Raw genomic sequence first — 14,790 nt, 5'->3', positions numbered from 1 at the left:
TCTCCCATAAACCCCAATATAAGAGTCTCATTGAGTCGGATTTGGTCCTGACTGGGCCACGTTCCCTGAGCCCAGTCACCAAGGCAAGTACTTGGCTTAGCTCTACGATCATGTATAGAGGTGCAGTCATAGGTTCCCTCTGAGAAAGGTTGGGGGTGGCTCTTTAGAGGTAAATTTGGAGCAGGGTGGATGGAGGCGGGGCAACAAAAATCAACAGATGACCCCCGAGGATTCTCTGTTTCTGGTAAAAGTCATTCGATTAAACTAATTACTGAGCTTCTCTAAGGAGAATAATGATCAAGTTTTGTAAAAAAAAGCGTTCCCCTTCAAGAAAAGCTTTATATTATTTCCCTGGTCATCACTAACATTTCTTGTGTGCAAACATGCCAATGGAGAGCTCTTGGCTCACCACCTCCCATGTTAAGTTCTAAGTCTTTGACCACCTGCCCTATCCCCAAGGTAATTTGGCAGCGAATTGGTTTTAAGAGCTGTACGAAAGAATGGCACATAGCCATGCATATCTTCTTGTGCTTCACAGATAAAATGGAATAGGATACATGTTTGCTCTCACATGTACAGACCATTGCTTGAGAATATCCATGTTCTCTACACTGCCTGTGCTTTGAAGTAAGTTAGTTGTTCAGAAGGGACTTTGTTATGGGGTGTTATGGCAATTCAATGGCCCGTTTGGGCATAAGGGATGTACAGTGCTTCCTGTTTAATGCATGAGAACAAAACTCAAGTCGCTTCACTTAGCAAAATTATAGCGTTGAAGCGGCTCCCTCGGCTGTTCTAGAAAAGTGGAGAAGGGGCTGCCATCTGTTCAACTCATGCTCAGGAAAAACGGCTGAGTGCTATGCAGTGTCCCGTGATCTTCTGGACTTAAACTGCTCTCTGACGGGCTTATGCTGGATATTCAAACAGTCTCACAGTCCTCCCCAGACTTGGGGACAGTGGAAGCTATGCCATCCATCACGGGAGACTCATTTCTTTGGGTTCGTAATAAGCCTTGGCTTTCGTGGACGTTCGTGATGTAGTGATGACGTTCGTGATGTAGTGATGATTCGGGTATCTTTGAATTGATGGTATGAAGGGAAAACTTCTGTAAATAGGATAAAAGCAAGCAGGTTCAACTGAAATATTTTAGTCCCTACGTTAACGGACTACTGTGTGTTGGGGTGTGCACGAGGGCGAGTGTCCTCTGTCTCTAATGTAAAGAATGATACCAGAGCAGGGGCGCCTGGGTGGCTCAGTCGGTTGAGCATCCAACTTTGGCTCAGGTCGTGATCTTACAGATGGTTTGTGGGGTTGAGCCCCACATCAGGCTTCGTGCTGACAGCTCAGAGCCTGGAGCCTGCTTCGGATTCTGTGTCCTCTCTTTCTCTGTCCCTCCCCTGCTCTCACCACCTCCCCCCCCCCCGCCGTCTGTCTCAAAAATAAGTTACAAAAACATTAAAAAAAAAAATTAAAAAAAAAAAAAAAGAATGATACCAGAGCAAAGGCAGCTGATCAAGTACAAGCCCAGCAGGTCAGGATTTTGCAAACTTGGAAGGGCCGGTAATGCCTTGCACCTGTGTTCCAACACACCTGCAGGCTTTCTGTGGGAAGCAACATGATGGCAGTTCCAGGCCCCAAAGGGATCACTTCCCTGTAATAATTCTGGTCATGGCTGCCACCACTTGTTAAATATGTATTGTGTGCGAAGCACTCTGCTAAGTCATCAGTTGTCCAGTTGTCAACATGACATGTGAGATTTGCTCCATTTCACAGAAAAGGAAATAAGACTGAGAAACATGCTCAACCTTCAGTGGCTAGCAAGCGGGCTCAGGACACTTGGGTCTTCGTCCCTGGTCCTCTGCCTCAACAGGGGCCACAGACTCCGAGCCCCGTGGCTCCCAGGCAGGTAGTGTAGATGGGAGAAGCAGGCCAGTGTCATATGTTAGGAGTGGCGGCTCCCACAGGCCACTGGAGGGCATTTATCTACTTAGGCCGACTCAGGAAGCCCGGCCCGACTGGATTTTCCAGTACTTTCCACAAGGAGCTAAAAATCCACATTTATTTGTAAAGTTCTCTTTTGTCTAATGTCGCCAGTTTGAATTGGTTTGAAATACCACAGGCTACAGATGACACGTGCGTGGTTACTGTGGCATGTGGACTACTGGTTGTCCAGTCCTGCTCTGAAGCCCGGGCCTTCACCCCACGCCCCGAGACCTCCTGTGGACCAGCCCTGCCTGCAAACACACGCCTTACAGAGATGCCCTTACGTGGTCCCCACCGCCCGGGGCAGGTGTGCACTGAGCCTGCCTCTCTGCACCCCTGCGCAGCCCTGCCCGTCATCCCTCCTCTCTGCGAAGCCCACGTTGGCCAACCTTCAGCCCTTCCTCTCTAAGTGTCTGTCCTTCTTTACCTCAGTTGCCCTCCTCCATTCAGTCCTACCCTTTGGAATAATCACCTCTCAAAGCACAAATTGCGATCTGCCTCTCTGTACTTCTCTATCTTATCAATCCCTTCTGTGCAAACGCATCTGCTGCCCCATGTCAGAGGGGGGCTTATCACATTCTCCCTGGTACCTCATTTACTTGTGTAGGACTCCTGTCCCCCCTAGACTGTACTTGTCTAGAGAAAAGTGCCTCCGACCAGTGCCTTTAGAGCCCTCACTTAGCCCTCTGTAGATAGATGTTAAGTAAATTCTGAATTGAATCAAGTCGGATCATTGGAAGTGACACAGAGAGCCCAGCTGGAGTTCGGACAGTGCTCAGACCAGCTGGGCATTCAGCGAGAGGAGGTGACAAGCTGAATAGGAGAAGCGGAGTCAGGTCACGGGGGCCGTGAAGCCTCGTTGAGGAGTTCGTGCTGTGTTCTACCTGTAGCAGCAGGAGCCATTCGACCTATTTGTAGACAGAAGCAATCCGGTGAACATGGGATCATCAAGACAACATCAGCACAAACTCCCTCACCCTGTGGCGCTTGGAGTGAAAGAGCTGGAAACCCTAGCAGTTTGCCTGGTCATTTGATTACAGACTTGATTACCTTTTCCTTCTCGTAAGTGGGGAAATGGACCCAAAAAAGCCCCCAAACTGAAACTAAAAATAAACAAACAAACAAACAAATAAATAAATAAAATGCAACCCTGCAGAATGACTATTCAAACCGCTGGACACAGAAATCAGAGATTGCAGCTGACATTAGATTTTCCTGTCTTGTGTTCTACTCATTCACGACTACATAGTTCTCTGTGTCCGCATGGATGGGGCCGTAATGGGGCATCGGGTTTCGTACTGAGTAGCCTGCGCACGAGCTTCAGTCTTAGGCTGATCCAGGCTTCAGTTCCAACACTCACATGGACTTTTTGGTTGACATTGAACAACTTGCTTAACCATCTTAAGTGTCCATTTACTAATTCATAAATAGAAACGATATGGTAATTAATTCACCAGGTGGCTTTAAAAGTTCAACATAACAGGCATATATAGCACTTAGGACAGTACCTGCCACAAGGGTATTGTTATTATCTGCAGACAGAAGCAGTGGGGCCAGGGGCTAAACTTCGCTGTGGCCTGATAGGGCAAAGCATCCTGACTTTACCTGGGTGGAGGCCTTCCCTCCAGTGCTTTTATGAGTTACTTTATGAGATTTTTAAGGCGGCTAAGTACTTTGTATGCTCTCTGTCAACCTGTTGAGTTCCAACATTTTGGCCTCTGTGGTAATTTTAGAATAGGTAGTTTAATATTGTATCCTTGGCTTTTAATGCCGTTAAATGTTGAGTTCTCACTACAGTAAGTATAAACTTTGGTTTTGAACTTGGAAGGATTCCTAGTTAGGACTGTTGCTAAGCCATTCAGCCATGGAAGAGATTGGAAAAGCAGCTTTTTCCCTGTAAGGCAACTTCAGTGGCTGGGATTGCCTCCAACTAGGCCATTAAACCATGGATCCTTATTATTCGCAAGAAGGCCTTTCGTCTCTGCCATTGTTAAGTCCAGTTGCCACGTGACAGTTTTATATCCCGACTCCCAAGCATGAATAGGGAATTGTTTGGGGTGTAATTTCCATGTCTCTTTGGGGGATTCCTGGAGGAAACCAGGAGAGGAAACAAATTTCCCTCCGTGGCCCCACTGTCATTGTGGGAACCAGCGCATTTCTCATTAACTGCCAAAGGAAATGTAAGCAGCATTTTCCGGTTGTACAATAGCTGTCCGTAAAGCAGGTACCTTTGGTAACACTCTCTAACATAGCCCTGCTCTCCCCAGACACTAGGATGAGGGAACTCTGGCTTGAATTGCAGCATTTAGAATTGCTATTTAAAAAACTTTCAGAGGACAAACTCATTACCCAGCACCTAGGATTGATTCAGTAGCTCAGAGCCTAACATGAGCTGATCTACCTAGAAAGATGCAGTCACGAGTCTGCCCAGACAATCAAAGTTGATGTAGGCTCTCTGCTTAGGAAGTTGAAGTGTGTCTTGTGTCTAAAAGGTTCATTGCAAACTGAACTTTTTAAATTTCCTCTGTAGATCTTGCAAGTAAAGCTTGATAGGTTCTTTTCTTTGTTCAGCAAAGATTTACATTTCTTTTGTCTATAAATTCTTCCAAGTAACATAGCAGAGCTTTCTTCTGTGAAAGATCTACCACCGTGTTTCAGTATTAATCTAGCTTTTCCAGTGTCAGAAGCAGTCGGATGAAAATGCATGCAAAATGCGTATTGTCCGGTGTCCAGTGAAATCTGACGGAAAGACATTTTGAGTCTTTCATTTTGAGTCTCTGTTACTCAAAAAGTAGGCATAGTAGTCCACTGAATGGAAGACTCATTCTACAGCATACTAGTTTATAGGATTATTATTGGGGGATTTTTTTTTTATTTAAGAAAAATTTTTTTTAATGTTTATTTTTGAGACAGACTGAGCATGAGTGGGGGAGGGGCAGAGAGAGAGGGAGACACAGAATCCGAAACAGGCTCCAGGCCCAGGGCTGGAGCACAGAGCCCGACGCGGGGCTCGAACTCACAAACCATGAGATCATGACCTAAGCCGAAGTCAGACACTTAACGCACTGAGCCACCCAGGTGTCCCCGGGGGCCTTTTTGTACTTCAACTTGTTTTTAATTGAAAGAGTAGAGTAGTTTGGGTAATAGTGTGCTGATTTATCTGGATTCACTTATATCTGGCTTTTATTTGCTTATGAATCATTGTAGTGCATATCAAAGCAGATATTGTTCTGTTTATAAACTAGGTGTATTTTTGGATGCTGCTGAATCTCTAAACCCAGTGAGTACTTTGCTTCAAACGTGGATCAAAGCCCTGTGCTTAGTCTTTCTTGCTTCTTCAGAACTCTTTTCTGTTGATATTACCAGCCCTTCTGACCCTTACCTCAGTAAAACTTCCCTTACTCATTGGGATCAGTTCTGAGGAAAGCCCTTTCAAGCCACAAGGAATGTACCTGGTTCCCAAAGAAGGCAAGGAGCAGAAAGTTGCACAAAAGAATTATCTCTTTTAGAACCCTCTGTTTTACGTTAGTCAGAAGAAATATTGATCCCTGGTTTGGAAAAGCTGAGCTGGAGTATTAGGCATTGAAGTTAGTCAGTTAGGTCTTCAAAACGTGGAGAAAAATGTGAATTCCCCCAATGTTGGATATGCTCAGTGCTATGTTCCATTCAAGCACAAGTTGAAAATGTCAATTCTAACTATAAATCTTTGAGAGTTTGCATATAGCTGCATTACTATGTTGACTTGTATAGTGGAGAGTTATGTGTGTACTGCTTTATTTTTAAATTTTAAAAAAAAATTTTTTTATTCAACATTTATTTATTTTTGGGACAGAGAGAAACAGAGCATGAACGGGGGAGGGGCAGAGAGAGAGGGAGACACAGAATCGGAAACAGGCTCCAGGCTCCGAGCCATCAGCCCAGAGCCCGACGCGGGGCTCGAACTCACGGACCGCGAGATCGTGACCTGGCTGAAGTCGGACGCTTAACCGACTGCGCCACCCAGGCGCCCCTGTACTGCTTTAAATAAAACAAACAAACTTTGGGGGATCTAGGTGCCTTTGATCACATTGAGGTGGAAGTGATCTGGAGGAAACACAGAAGCATCCAGAGTTTCAAACTCTTTGAAAAGTTTCTGCCATTTCCAAATTTCTGTCCCTCCGTCTTTTGTTTTTTTTAGTTCTTATCTCTGATCCTTCCACTCTGGTCCTTGTTTCGCTTTTCTGGACACTCGAGAGAGAGAAGAAGTTTTCATCCAGGCACAGAGTCATAAAGATGGAAGGGTTAGGAGGTTGATTCTAGAGACTTCTGTTCCGAGGCACCTTCTCTGACTCCTTGGGAAGGCCTGCCACACTGTTTTGGTGGCCATAGCCCCAACTGCCACACGGTGGCAGTAGACGCCGTGCCTGAGGCCCTGTCTCCCTCCTTTTGCTCACGTGCACAGATGGATTTTACTGTCCTGTGAGAGCTGTTTGCAGACTCTCAATCTAGAATCCCCATCAAAGTTCCAAATAAAGGTTATCGTTTTTAAAACAAGGCTGCTTTATTTAATTATCCTACATACCAAGCACGTTGCTTGGCTGTGAGTTCCATTTTCAGGCTGCCCCTCTGGGTGACTTGTTCCCATGTGTCCCCCGGGGGGGGAGGTCTGAAGAACAAGAAGGACCGGCAGAGAGAAGGGTCCTCTTTCTCTAGATGGTGGGCCATAATTTTGAGATCCCGGGAAGACGAAGAATTTCAGGAATTCTTTTTTTCCACGGTGATGGGAAAATGTAGAAGAAGCACATGTATTTTCATTATTTGTTGCTTGCAGAGTCTAAATGAATGAAAGCCGGGGAGTACAATATGGTGGAATGTTGTCCCCATCAATCTGAGACTCAGCTCTGCCCATACAAGAGTCACCATTCTGGCCCAGACTAGCACCTAGCCCCTGGTCCACCTTTATATCCTCCTAGAGGCTGCTTCTTTGGTAGTTTCTGTCACCAGCCACTCTTTCTGTTATTGTCCTGAGCCCAATCTAAGTCAATTCAGCGACTCCATCACCCTGAACCAAACTAATGTGCCAGCGATTAACCAGAGAGAAGGTGATCAAGACCAGACCTGCAGGTATTGTCCTCTGATAGTTCAGAGTGTAGTTTTATTACAGGTTTTGAATATTCCTGTTTCAGGGAAGGAAATATCTCTTAAAACTCAGCCTTTTTTTTTTCACATTATGTTTATTCACGTGAGGGGAAATTTCCGGCCTTCAGTTAGGAAAACAGAGACGTTTTAGATGATTGCAGAGCCCACAGTGCACAGTTAAACAAGGACCAAAAAGCAGTGGATTGTCTGAGAAGAGTAGAAGAATAAGTCTGAGAAGAAGCAGAAGGTAAGCAGGCGTTCTTTAAAGACTGGTAGGAAGACTTCTGTCCACTCCGTGATTTTTGTGACATCACAGCCTCTTTGGTTCTTGATTGGGAAGCTGGTGCACATCCATCATGACTACAACATCAGGACCCCAGAGAACAACATTTAAGCAAGGGGAGAAATCTCTTCCAGTTGAACAGTGCCGACTGTAACATTTAATCATCTCTTCCTGGCCAGATCGGAAGCCCATATACACGTGTGATACAGGTTTTCTGGTGAGGCCACACTGGTCATAAAGCTAGGACAAGGATCTTTTTTAATATCATCATGCTTTGTTTAGAACACTCAACTTTTATGAAAGAAGTTAATGAAGAGGGAACTTAATAAGCTGTTGGAGTCTGTTTTTTTTTTTTATAAAATAAAGAGGATTGAGTGTGAGTTGAGAGCAAGACACTCTTCCCCCATTCATGCTAACAGAAACAATTGGAGGTAATGTTATTTGTATGAAATGCATTGGGGTCATGTTGCTGTTTCATATGAGAATAAACAAAGTCGGGTCCCATATCCAGAAGGAAATAAATAAGGTATGGTTAAGTGTCTAATACGTGGGAGATACCATTTAGTGGTTTACATATCTAGTCTGATTTGATTCTCACAACCCCTGTGCAGGAGATATCTTCCCTATTTTCTAGGTGAGGATTGGAGATAGGACGACAAAGGCTTGTAGTCACAGATAGTAATTAGTAGAGCAATAATCCAAGCCTCGTTCCGCTTAATTCTAGAACTTATCCAAAAGATTTTTGAAAAGAAAACCAAACCCTAGATTTTAACATGAGATTTTCAAATGGCTTCAATAAAAAAAAAATAATGTTATTTGTTGTTATTATTACTTTACTGCCGGAAACATGCTAAGTAATCTGCAGATATGAAGCTGAGGTGTGTTGACCCTTCCTTTGTATCATGTTTCCTGGCACGAAGCAGCAGCAACGGGAGGCTGGCTCTAACAGCCAGTCCTTAGTTCATTTCAGTTGGCAACAGAGGGCGCTATTCACTTTCTAAGATTTTCTCAAAGAAGCACACGTGTCCATCTGGCTCCTGCCTGTTTACAGTCATCACTTACATTATTGACAGCGCAATCAGATGAATCTTTTGATTTTTGTGAAGTTCTGGCACTTGCCAGAGTCTGCTGGCGTTTGCTGAGATTTAGATTTCCCCAAATTTGTACGAGCGAGGCACTCTCGATCCTGTTGTGTTCGGCGATGCAACAACACGATTACAGGACGCGGTGGTTTCTGTACGAAGCAAGAAAGTCTGAGTGCACGTTGCCTTTATAAATCTAACTGCTTTTTTTCTTTTTTCTGTTAGTTAAAAGATGTTACACCTCTACCCCAGACAGGAAGCACAAGCACAGTGTGTGCAACAGACATCCAAATAACGGAAGGATAGGATTTTTAAGTTTGAAGCTCCATGTACTTCGCGCTTTGCTCCTTCACTCCTGACTTTAACATACGGCGTTTCCTGAATGGTTCTTTATCAGAGTGCTTCTACTGAATGCACCATCAAGTAGTCATAAATGATGTCTGAAAATGTAGAGAGATGTGCGTGTATGTAGGTACAGTGGAACTATTTTATTTATTTTTAAAATATGTTTAAGGTTCTTTATTCTGAGAGAGAGAGAGAGCACGAACAGGAGAGAAGCAGAGAGAGAGGGAGAGAATCCCAAGCAGGCTCCACACTGTCAGCTGTCTCGAACTCACGAACCATGAGATCATGACCTGAGCTGAAATCAAGAGTCAGACACTTAACCGACTGAGCCACCCAGGCGCCCTTGGTGGAACTCTTTTAAATGCTGTTCCAATAGAATAAGTATTTTTGTGTTTATGAATGCAGTAGTAGGGACTACTAAGGGAAAAGAAGGGCCCACAAACTCGCCAGAGAGTTTATAATGAAATGTGAGGCTAGAAATCTGAAAGGCATCACGTTAGTGCAGCGTCTGCGCTCTTGAGGCAGTTTGGACTGCAAGTTCCATAAGACCCCAAATCACAGCGGATTAGACAGGAAGTCCAAAGTCCTGATCAGTGCAGGTTTGGTCAGTGCAGTGATTCGAGGTCATCATCGAGAAACGAGTTTCTTTCCGTCTCTCAGCTTTGCTGTCCTCAGGCTCATCCCCCGTGATGACGCTTTGGCTGCTGCAGCCCCGAAGTTTTCTTGTTACCTTTTAAGAAGTAGAGAAACTTGTGCCGAGTTCCCTGATACCCTCAGCAGTGTCCCTTTTGCTCCACGGTAGCCTCTGAGAATATGTTCTTGGGGCGCCTGGGTGGCCCAGTCGGTTAAGCGTCTGTCTTGTGATTTCGGCTCAGGTCACAATCTCACAGTTTATGAGTTTGCCCCACATCGCCCCCCTGTCAGGGCAGAGCCTACTTGGGGATTCTCTCTCTCTCTCTCCCTGTCTCTGCCCTTCCTGTGTACTTTCACCTTATCTCTCTCTCAAAATAATTAATAAATTTAAAAACTTAAAAAGTATATGTATAAAAATAGAATGTGTTCTTCCTTCTTCCTTCCCAAAACAAGGCACTGACTGGGGTGAATGGGGTTTCAGTGATCGGCGTATTACCCCTGGGGCTAGGGAGGGACCCGGTCTCTCTTCTGAAGCCATGGTCTTGGATGAGTGAATAAATGGAGCTCTGTTAGCAGGAATTCCGTCAGAAATGACTGTGGGGTGGGCAGTCAGCATTGTCCTCTCAGTTTTCGGCACCCTGCTAGAAAAGCAGATGGAAAAATACGTCCCAGTTTGTGCTTTCTGAGCCAAAGGAAAGATGCCAGGCTTGAGATTTACGAAAGACTTCTTTAAATTTATGTCTTGTCAACCCATACGTGATTAAAGACGCTAAGACTCTTTAATGTAGATTATAGCTATTCTAGTAGTGTCCTCTTTTCCAATTATGGAGGCATTTCTTGCACCTGACGCACACTTTCTTTGCTCTGGGTGGGGGTGGGAGGCGAGGGGATGCAGAGCGTGTTAGGGGTTGGAGGAGGTAGCAGAGACGGCAGGTTGTCCGTGTTCCTTCCTGATTGCTGTCTTTGGAATTATCCAGACCGCCACTTACTGTTTTCACAAAATATGAAGGCAGAAACTATTGCTACCCCCTGCCCATCCATCGGATACGTAGAAAATTAAGGTTGGCATCTCTTAGAACACCAGGCATCCACCTACCTACCCCATGGCATGCGGCAGATCTGGACAGCCTGAGTAATTTGCATGTGTGCAAGATGATTGCCCTTCTGCCCAAAGAGAGCATTGCATATACAAAATCCCAGCCCTGAACTGCGTATGCAAATCTGTAAAGGTTGTAAAGGCTTATCGGCTACCTGCCCTGGGGACCCCTGGTGTCCTCGTGTTCGGGTATAATAACAGATGACTTCCACACTTCCAGGTGACCAGAGCTTTTCTTTTGCCCCTCCTCAGAGACATACAGATCAGCTCCTCCAGTACCACGACTTCTGAGAGTCAGGATCCTTCTTCTGGGGACCCTGCGGTCAGTGCGCTTCAACAACAGCTGTTGCTAATGGTGGCTCGGAGGACCCAATCGGAAACCCCTCGGGTACGTTCCAGCCTCCCTGTTTGCGAATGTTCCAGAAGCAGGGATCTTGAAACCTGTTTCGTGGTCAGATTACCTAATGGAATTAGTCGGGTCTTGTCCTGAATTTTACATTGCTAGGTTGTGGGTATATCGCTGCATGGTAGTCTCTTGAGTGAACGTGGAAAAAAAGCCATTTAAATAACAGGTATCCTTCGCTGACACTAACAGAATTGCCATTGCCTTAATGCTCTTCCAAGTACATTAGAAATTCATGTGCCTTGATCTTTGGCTGCCAGGATGCACAGACCCCACAAGGGCTTACTTGGTTAGGATGCCTTTTTCTCACCATAGTTGGAAAATACCTGGATTTTTATTAATTTATGACGGCCTCTTATTAAACATTCAGACATCCTTAAAGAGAAACTTGACTTGAAGAGAGACTTTATTCTTAGAGCAAATGGCATTATCATCCAGGGGCTGAAAAGATGAAGCCTTCAGTTATCTTACCAAGGGACAACTTACTAATGTTCATTCGCTTATCTGGTGCACCTTGAGTATGACTCTGGGAGAGGCAGAGCAAAGACTTCACAGCAAAAATCACATGGGAGGTAAGACGTACCACTGGACGTAAACTGAGAGCTACAGATTCAAGCAGGGCATTTCAGACAGAGAGGTTGGCGAAGGCTCCTCAGGAAGAAGGGACACCCGGGCCAGACCTTGAAGGAGAGTGACTTTCCATTGGTACAGGCTGCTGGCAAGTTAGTGGGCCTTCCTGGCAATGTTTTGATGTCTCGTAGACAACCTCACCCATGAAAAATAATACCATTTTATATTTGTTTTCCTGATTGCTTAACTAAAGTTTTCCAAAAAGATGCTTGATAACACAGCGGGTTGAAATCGGTCAGGCGTGTGGGGAACAAAAGGTCACGTTATGTTGTCACTGACCGCATACTGCTCTGGAGTCCTTATTCCTGCTGCCTGGGTAGGGAGGACTGAGAGGTGCCAAGCAAGCAGAATGAGCCCTTGCAGGCGCCGGGGTGGCTGAATCAGTTAAACACCGACTCTCGATTTTGGCTCAGGTTGTGATCGCACGGTTCGGGAGTTCAAGCCCCACATCAGGCTCTGTGCTGACAGCAAGGATACTGCTTGGGATTCTCTCTCTCTCCCTCTCTCTTTGCCCATCCCCTGTTCACTCTCTCCCTCTCTCTCAAAATAAGTAAATAAAATTAAAAAAAAAAAAAAAAAAGAATCAGCCCTTCCAGGCTTGAAGGAGTTTCTGTGGGAACAAGCATTCAGCTAATTCAAAACCTCAGTCTTCAGGGATTTCTTCCCTTCTGTGTATTCAGTCTCACCTCCATCTCCTCGTTTCCATGGCTTCTGGGTACAGGAAGGAGTTTTCCTGGCCCCCAGGAGGCCGGTGGAGGTGAGAGTCACGTCTGGTCATGGCTCAGATGCCTGGCCCCGTCCTGGTCACCGGGTGTGCTGGTGGTACCTATGGGGAATGGCGGCTCCTGCCCAGTTAGGGTGAGGTACTGGGGTCTGCGGACCCTGCCGTGAGCCCCCAGCTCTGGGCCCGGGCTTCAGTTGCATTCTCTCTGCTCTGTGCTCAGCCCCCACAGTTACCAGTACTAGTTTCCATCACAAGCTAAAGTACGTCGGGGGGCCCCGCAGAATGTGTGTTTTCTCTGAGAAACTTCCGCTTTCCCTGACACAGACCTGGGGACGCTCCAGCGCCCTGCCTCTAGAATGACAGTGTTGTATCTCCTAGGAGAGGGAGTTATAGTTATATGAAAACATCCACATGGGGGCGCCTGGGTGGCTCAATTGGTTAAGCATCTGACTCTTGGTTTCAGCGCAGGTCACGATCTCAGGGTTCATAGGTTTGAGCCCCACATCGAGCTCCACACTGGCAGTGCGGAGCCTGCTTGGGATTCTCTCTCTCCCTCTCTCTCTGCCTGTCCCCCACCCAGTGATCTTGCTCTCAAAGTAAATAAACTTAAAAAAAAATCCACATAGTTTGGGAGAAGTGAATGTCATTTGTTGCATGGATAGTGGAGCCCCAGGGAAACTAGGAACTTTGGATTATCAGAAATGCAAACCCACTGATTTGATATCTCAAAAACAGCGCAGGAAGAGCAGAAACTGGGAAATAACTATTACATAGATAAATCAGAAAGAGTCACACTGTTCTTTACATTTAAAATTCTCTAAGTGGCATGATTATGTATATGAGTGTATAAAAAGCTGAATTATATTTAGTGTTCCATTGTTAATTACTTAACCAAATTCAGTGGCAAACTTCAGTCATTTTAACTTTTAACATTTTAAGTAAAATGTAAAAACTTTAAAGTTTTACTATATGGAGGTAGAGAAGTGGAAAAATGGAGATTGCTATCCAGGCTCATATTTAGATGCGGAGGAAATATTTACAAAGGTCTCCTATCAGAAACGATTTTTCACTTCTACTGCTTAGTTTTCTAAATTTAATTGATGTCACCAATTAGGTTTTGGCCACAAATGAAAAATTAAGTCCGTTCCCTGCTCATTCTCCCAAACACATGTAGTGAAGGGTTACGCTCTATCAGCTGTGTGCCAGGGGCAGGTGCACAGGGTCGAAAAGACTCAGCCCCTGCCTTCGAGGAGTTTAGACACCGGTCAACCGGTTCAGCTATGCATGGTAGAGGTTATGGTCAGGACGGGCTCAGGGGCTGCGGACACAGGTCGGGACGCAGGAGACTAGGGAGGCTTCCTTGGTGAGGTCACAGCTCAGCTGCGATGCAGAGGAAAAGCTGAAGCGGGGCAGACACGGCCGGGACAAAGGCTCGGCTGGAAAGCAGGTGTGCTCGTGGTCCTGGCTCAGAGGCATCGGGGCAACGACATGAGGAGTTGTGCTTAGACAAGTGCGGCAAGAATAAGCAGGAAACAGGGCTCTGAAGACGAGACTATTTAGTGACTTCCCCTGCCCCATCTGCCCTCCCTCTGTCCTTCTCGCTTGGCTGCTCGGTGCTCAAGAGCAACTTGTGTACTGGGAGCCCCCTCCCCCGCAACCTTATGCAAATTCCTCTCATTCCAATAAGGGACCTTTTCTACAGGCTCCAGGGGTGGCCAGGAGCTGGGCCCACACCAGAGAAAAGACTCGGGAGTTCTTCCCTGGCACAAATAGAATGAATGAGGTAGCCCTGCAAGGGGAGTTCTCAGGACTGGCCAGCTTCTTTCTGTATGAGGCAGGCCAGGGGAACGGGTTCTGTTCCATCACTCTGGCTGCAGGGCTTAGCTCCTGAGCACAAAGAGAAGGACCAAGCTTGGGGCACGTGGGGAGCTGGTGAAGTCTCCTCTGTGCTCTAGACTAGCACTGAGGGGCTGTGAGTGTTCTCAGTCACAGCCTCTCAAGCATCCACGGTGTAAATTGGTACTTCTCTGTGCTTCAGTTTATCCATCATGTATTTCTAAGCACATCGGGAACAGTCTATAGATGCGTTACCATGACTTGAAAAGTTTGCATTGTTCCGTAACGTTATATAAGTATTTGAGGCATCAGCGTGTAAACATCTTTATTACACTGCTGGTTGAGAGCAAGCCCAGGCCACTGGTAGACAGTGTTAGATCCTTGGGAGTATAGCATTTTCTGCTTCTTTTTATCTTTACTTGGATCTGGCTTCAAACCCGTTCACCCTGCCCCATGTTAATAAAGGAGCTAGTATCGGGGCGCCTGGGTGGCTCAGTCGGTTGAGCGTCCGACTTCGGCTCAGGTCATGATCTCACGGTCCGTGAGTTTGAGCCCCGCGTCGGGCTCTGTGCTGACAGCTCAGAGCCTGGAGCCCATTTCAGATTCTGTGTCTCCCTCTCTCTCTGACCCTCCCCCGTTCATGCTCTCTCTCTCTCTGTC

At 46.0% G+C, this 14,790-nt stretch overlaps 1 protein-coding gene across 2 annotated transcripts in view; it reads left to right on the top strand.

Moving 5' to 3' along the window:
* The window catches only part of PCNX2 (pecanex 2), a 301,846-nt gene that overhangs the window by 49,602 nt on the left and 237,454 nt on the right, over positions 1–14,790 (top strand). For both annotated transcript variants that reach the window (XM_030334389.1, XM_032595131.1), the window contains one exon: positions 10,790–10,925. In XM_030334389.1, coding sequence (XP_030190249.1) covers positions 10,790–10,925 — 136 coding nt within the window. The remainder of the gene's footprint in view (positions 1–10,789; positions 10,926–14,790) is intronic.

The sequence above is a fragment of the Lynx canadensis genome, chromosome D2 (genome assembly GCF_007474595.2).
Source record: "Lynx canadensis isolate LIC74 chromosome D2, mLynCan4.pri.v2, whole genome shotgun sequence".
Classification (NCBI taxonomy): Eukaryota; Metazoa; Chordata; class Mammalia; order Carnivora; family Felidae; genus Lynx; species Lynx canadensis.
The sequence above is the reverse complement of the archived record's forward strand: the minus strand, read 5'-3'. Positions and strand labels throughout refer to the sequence as shown.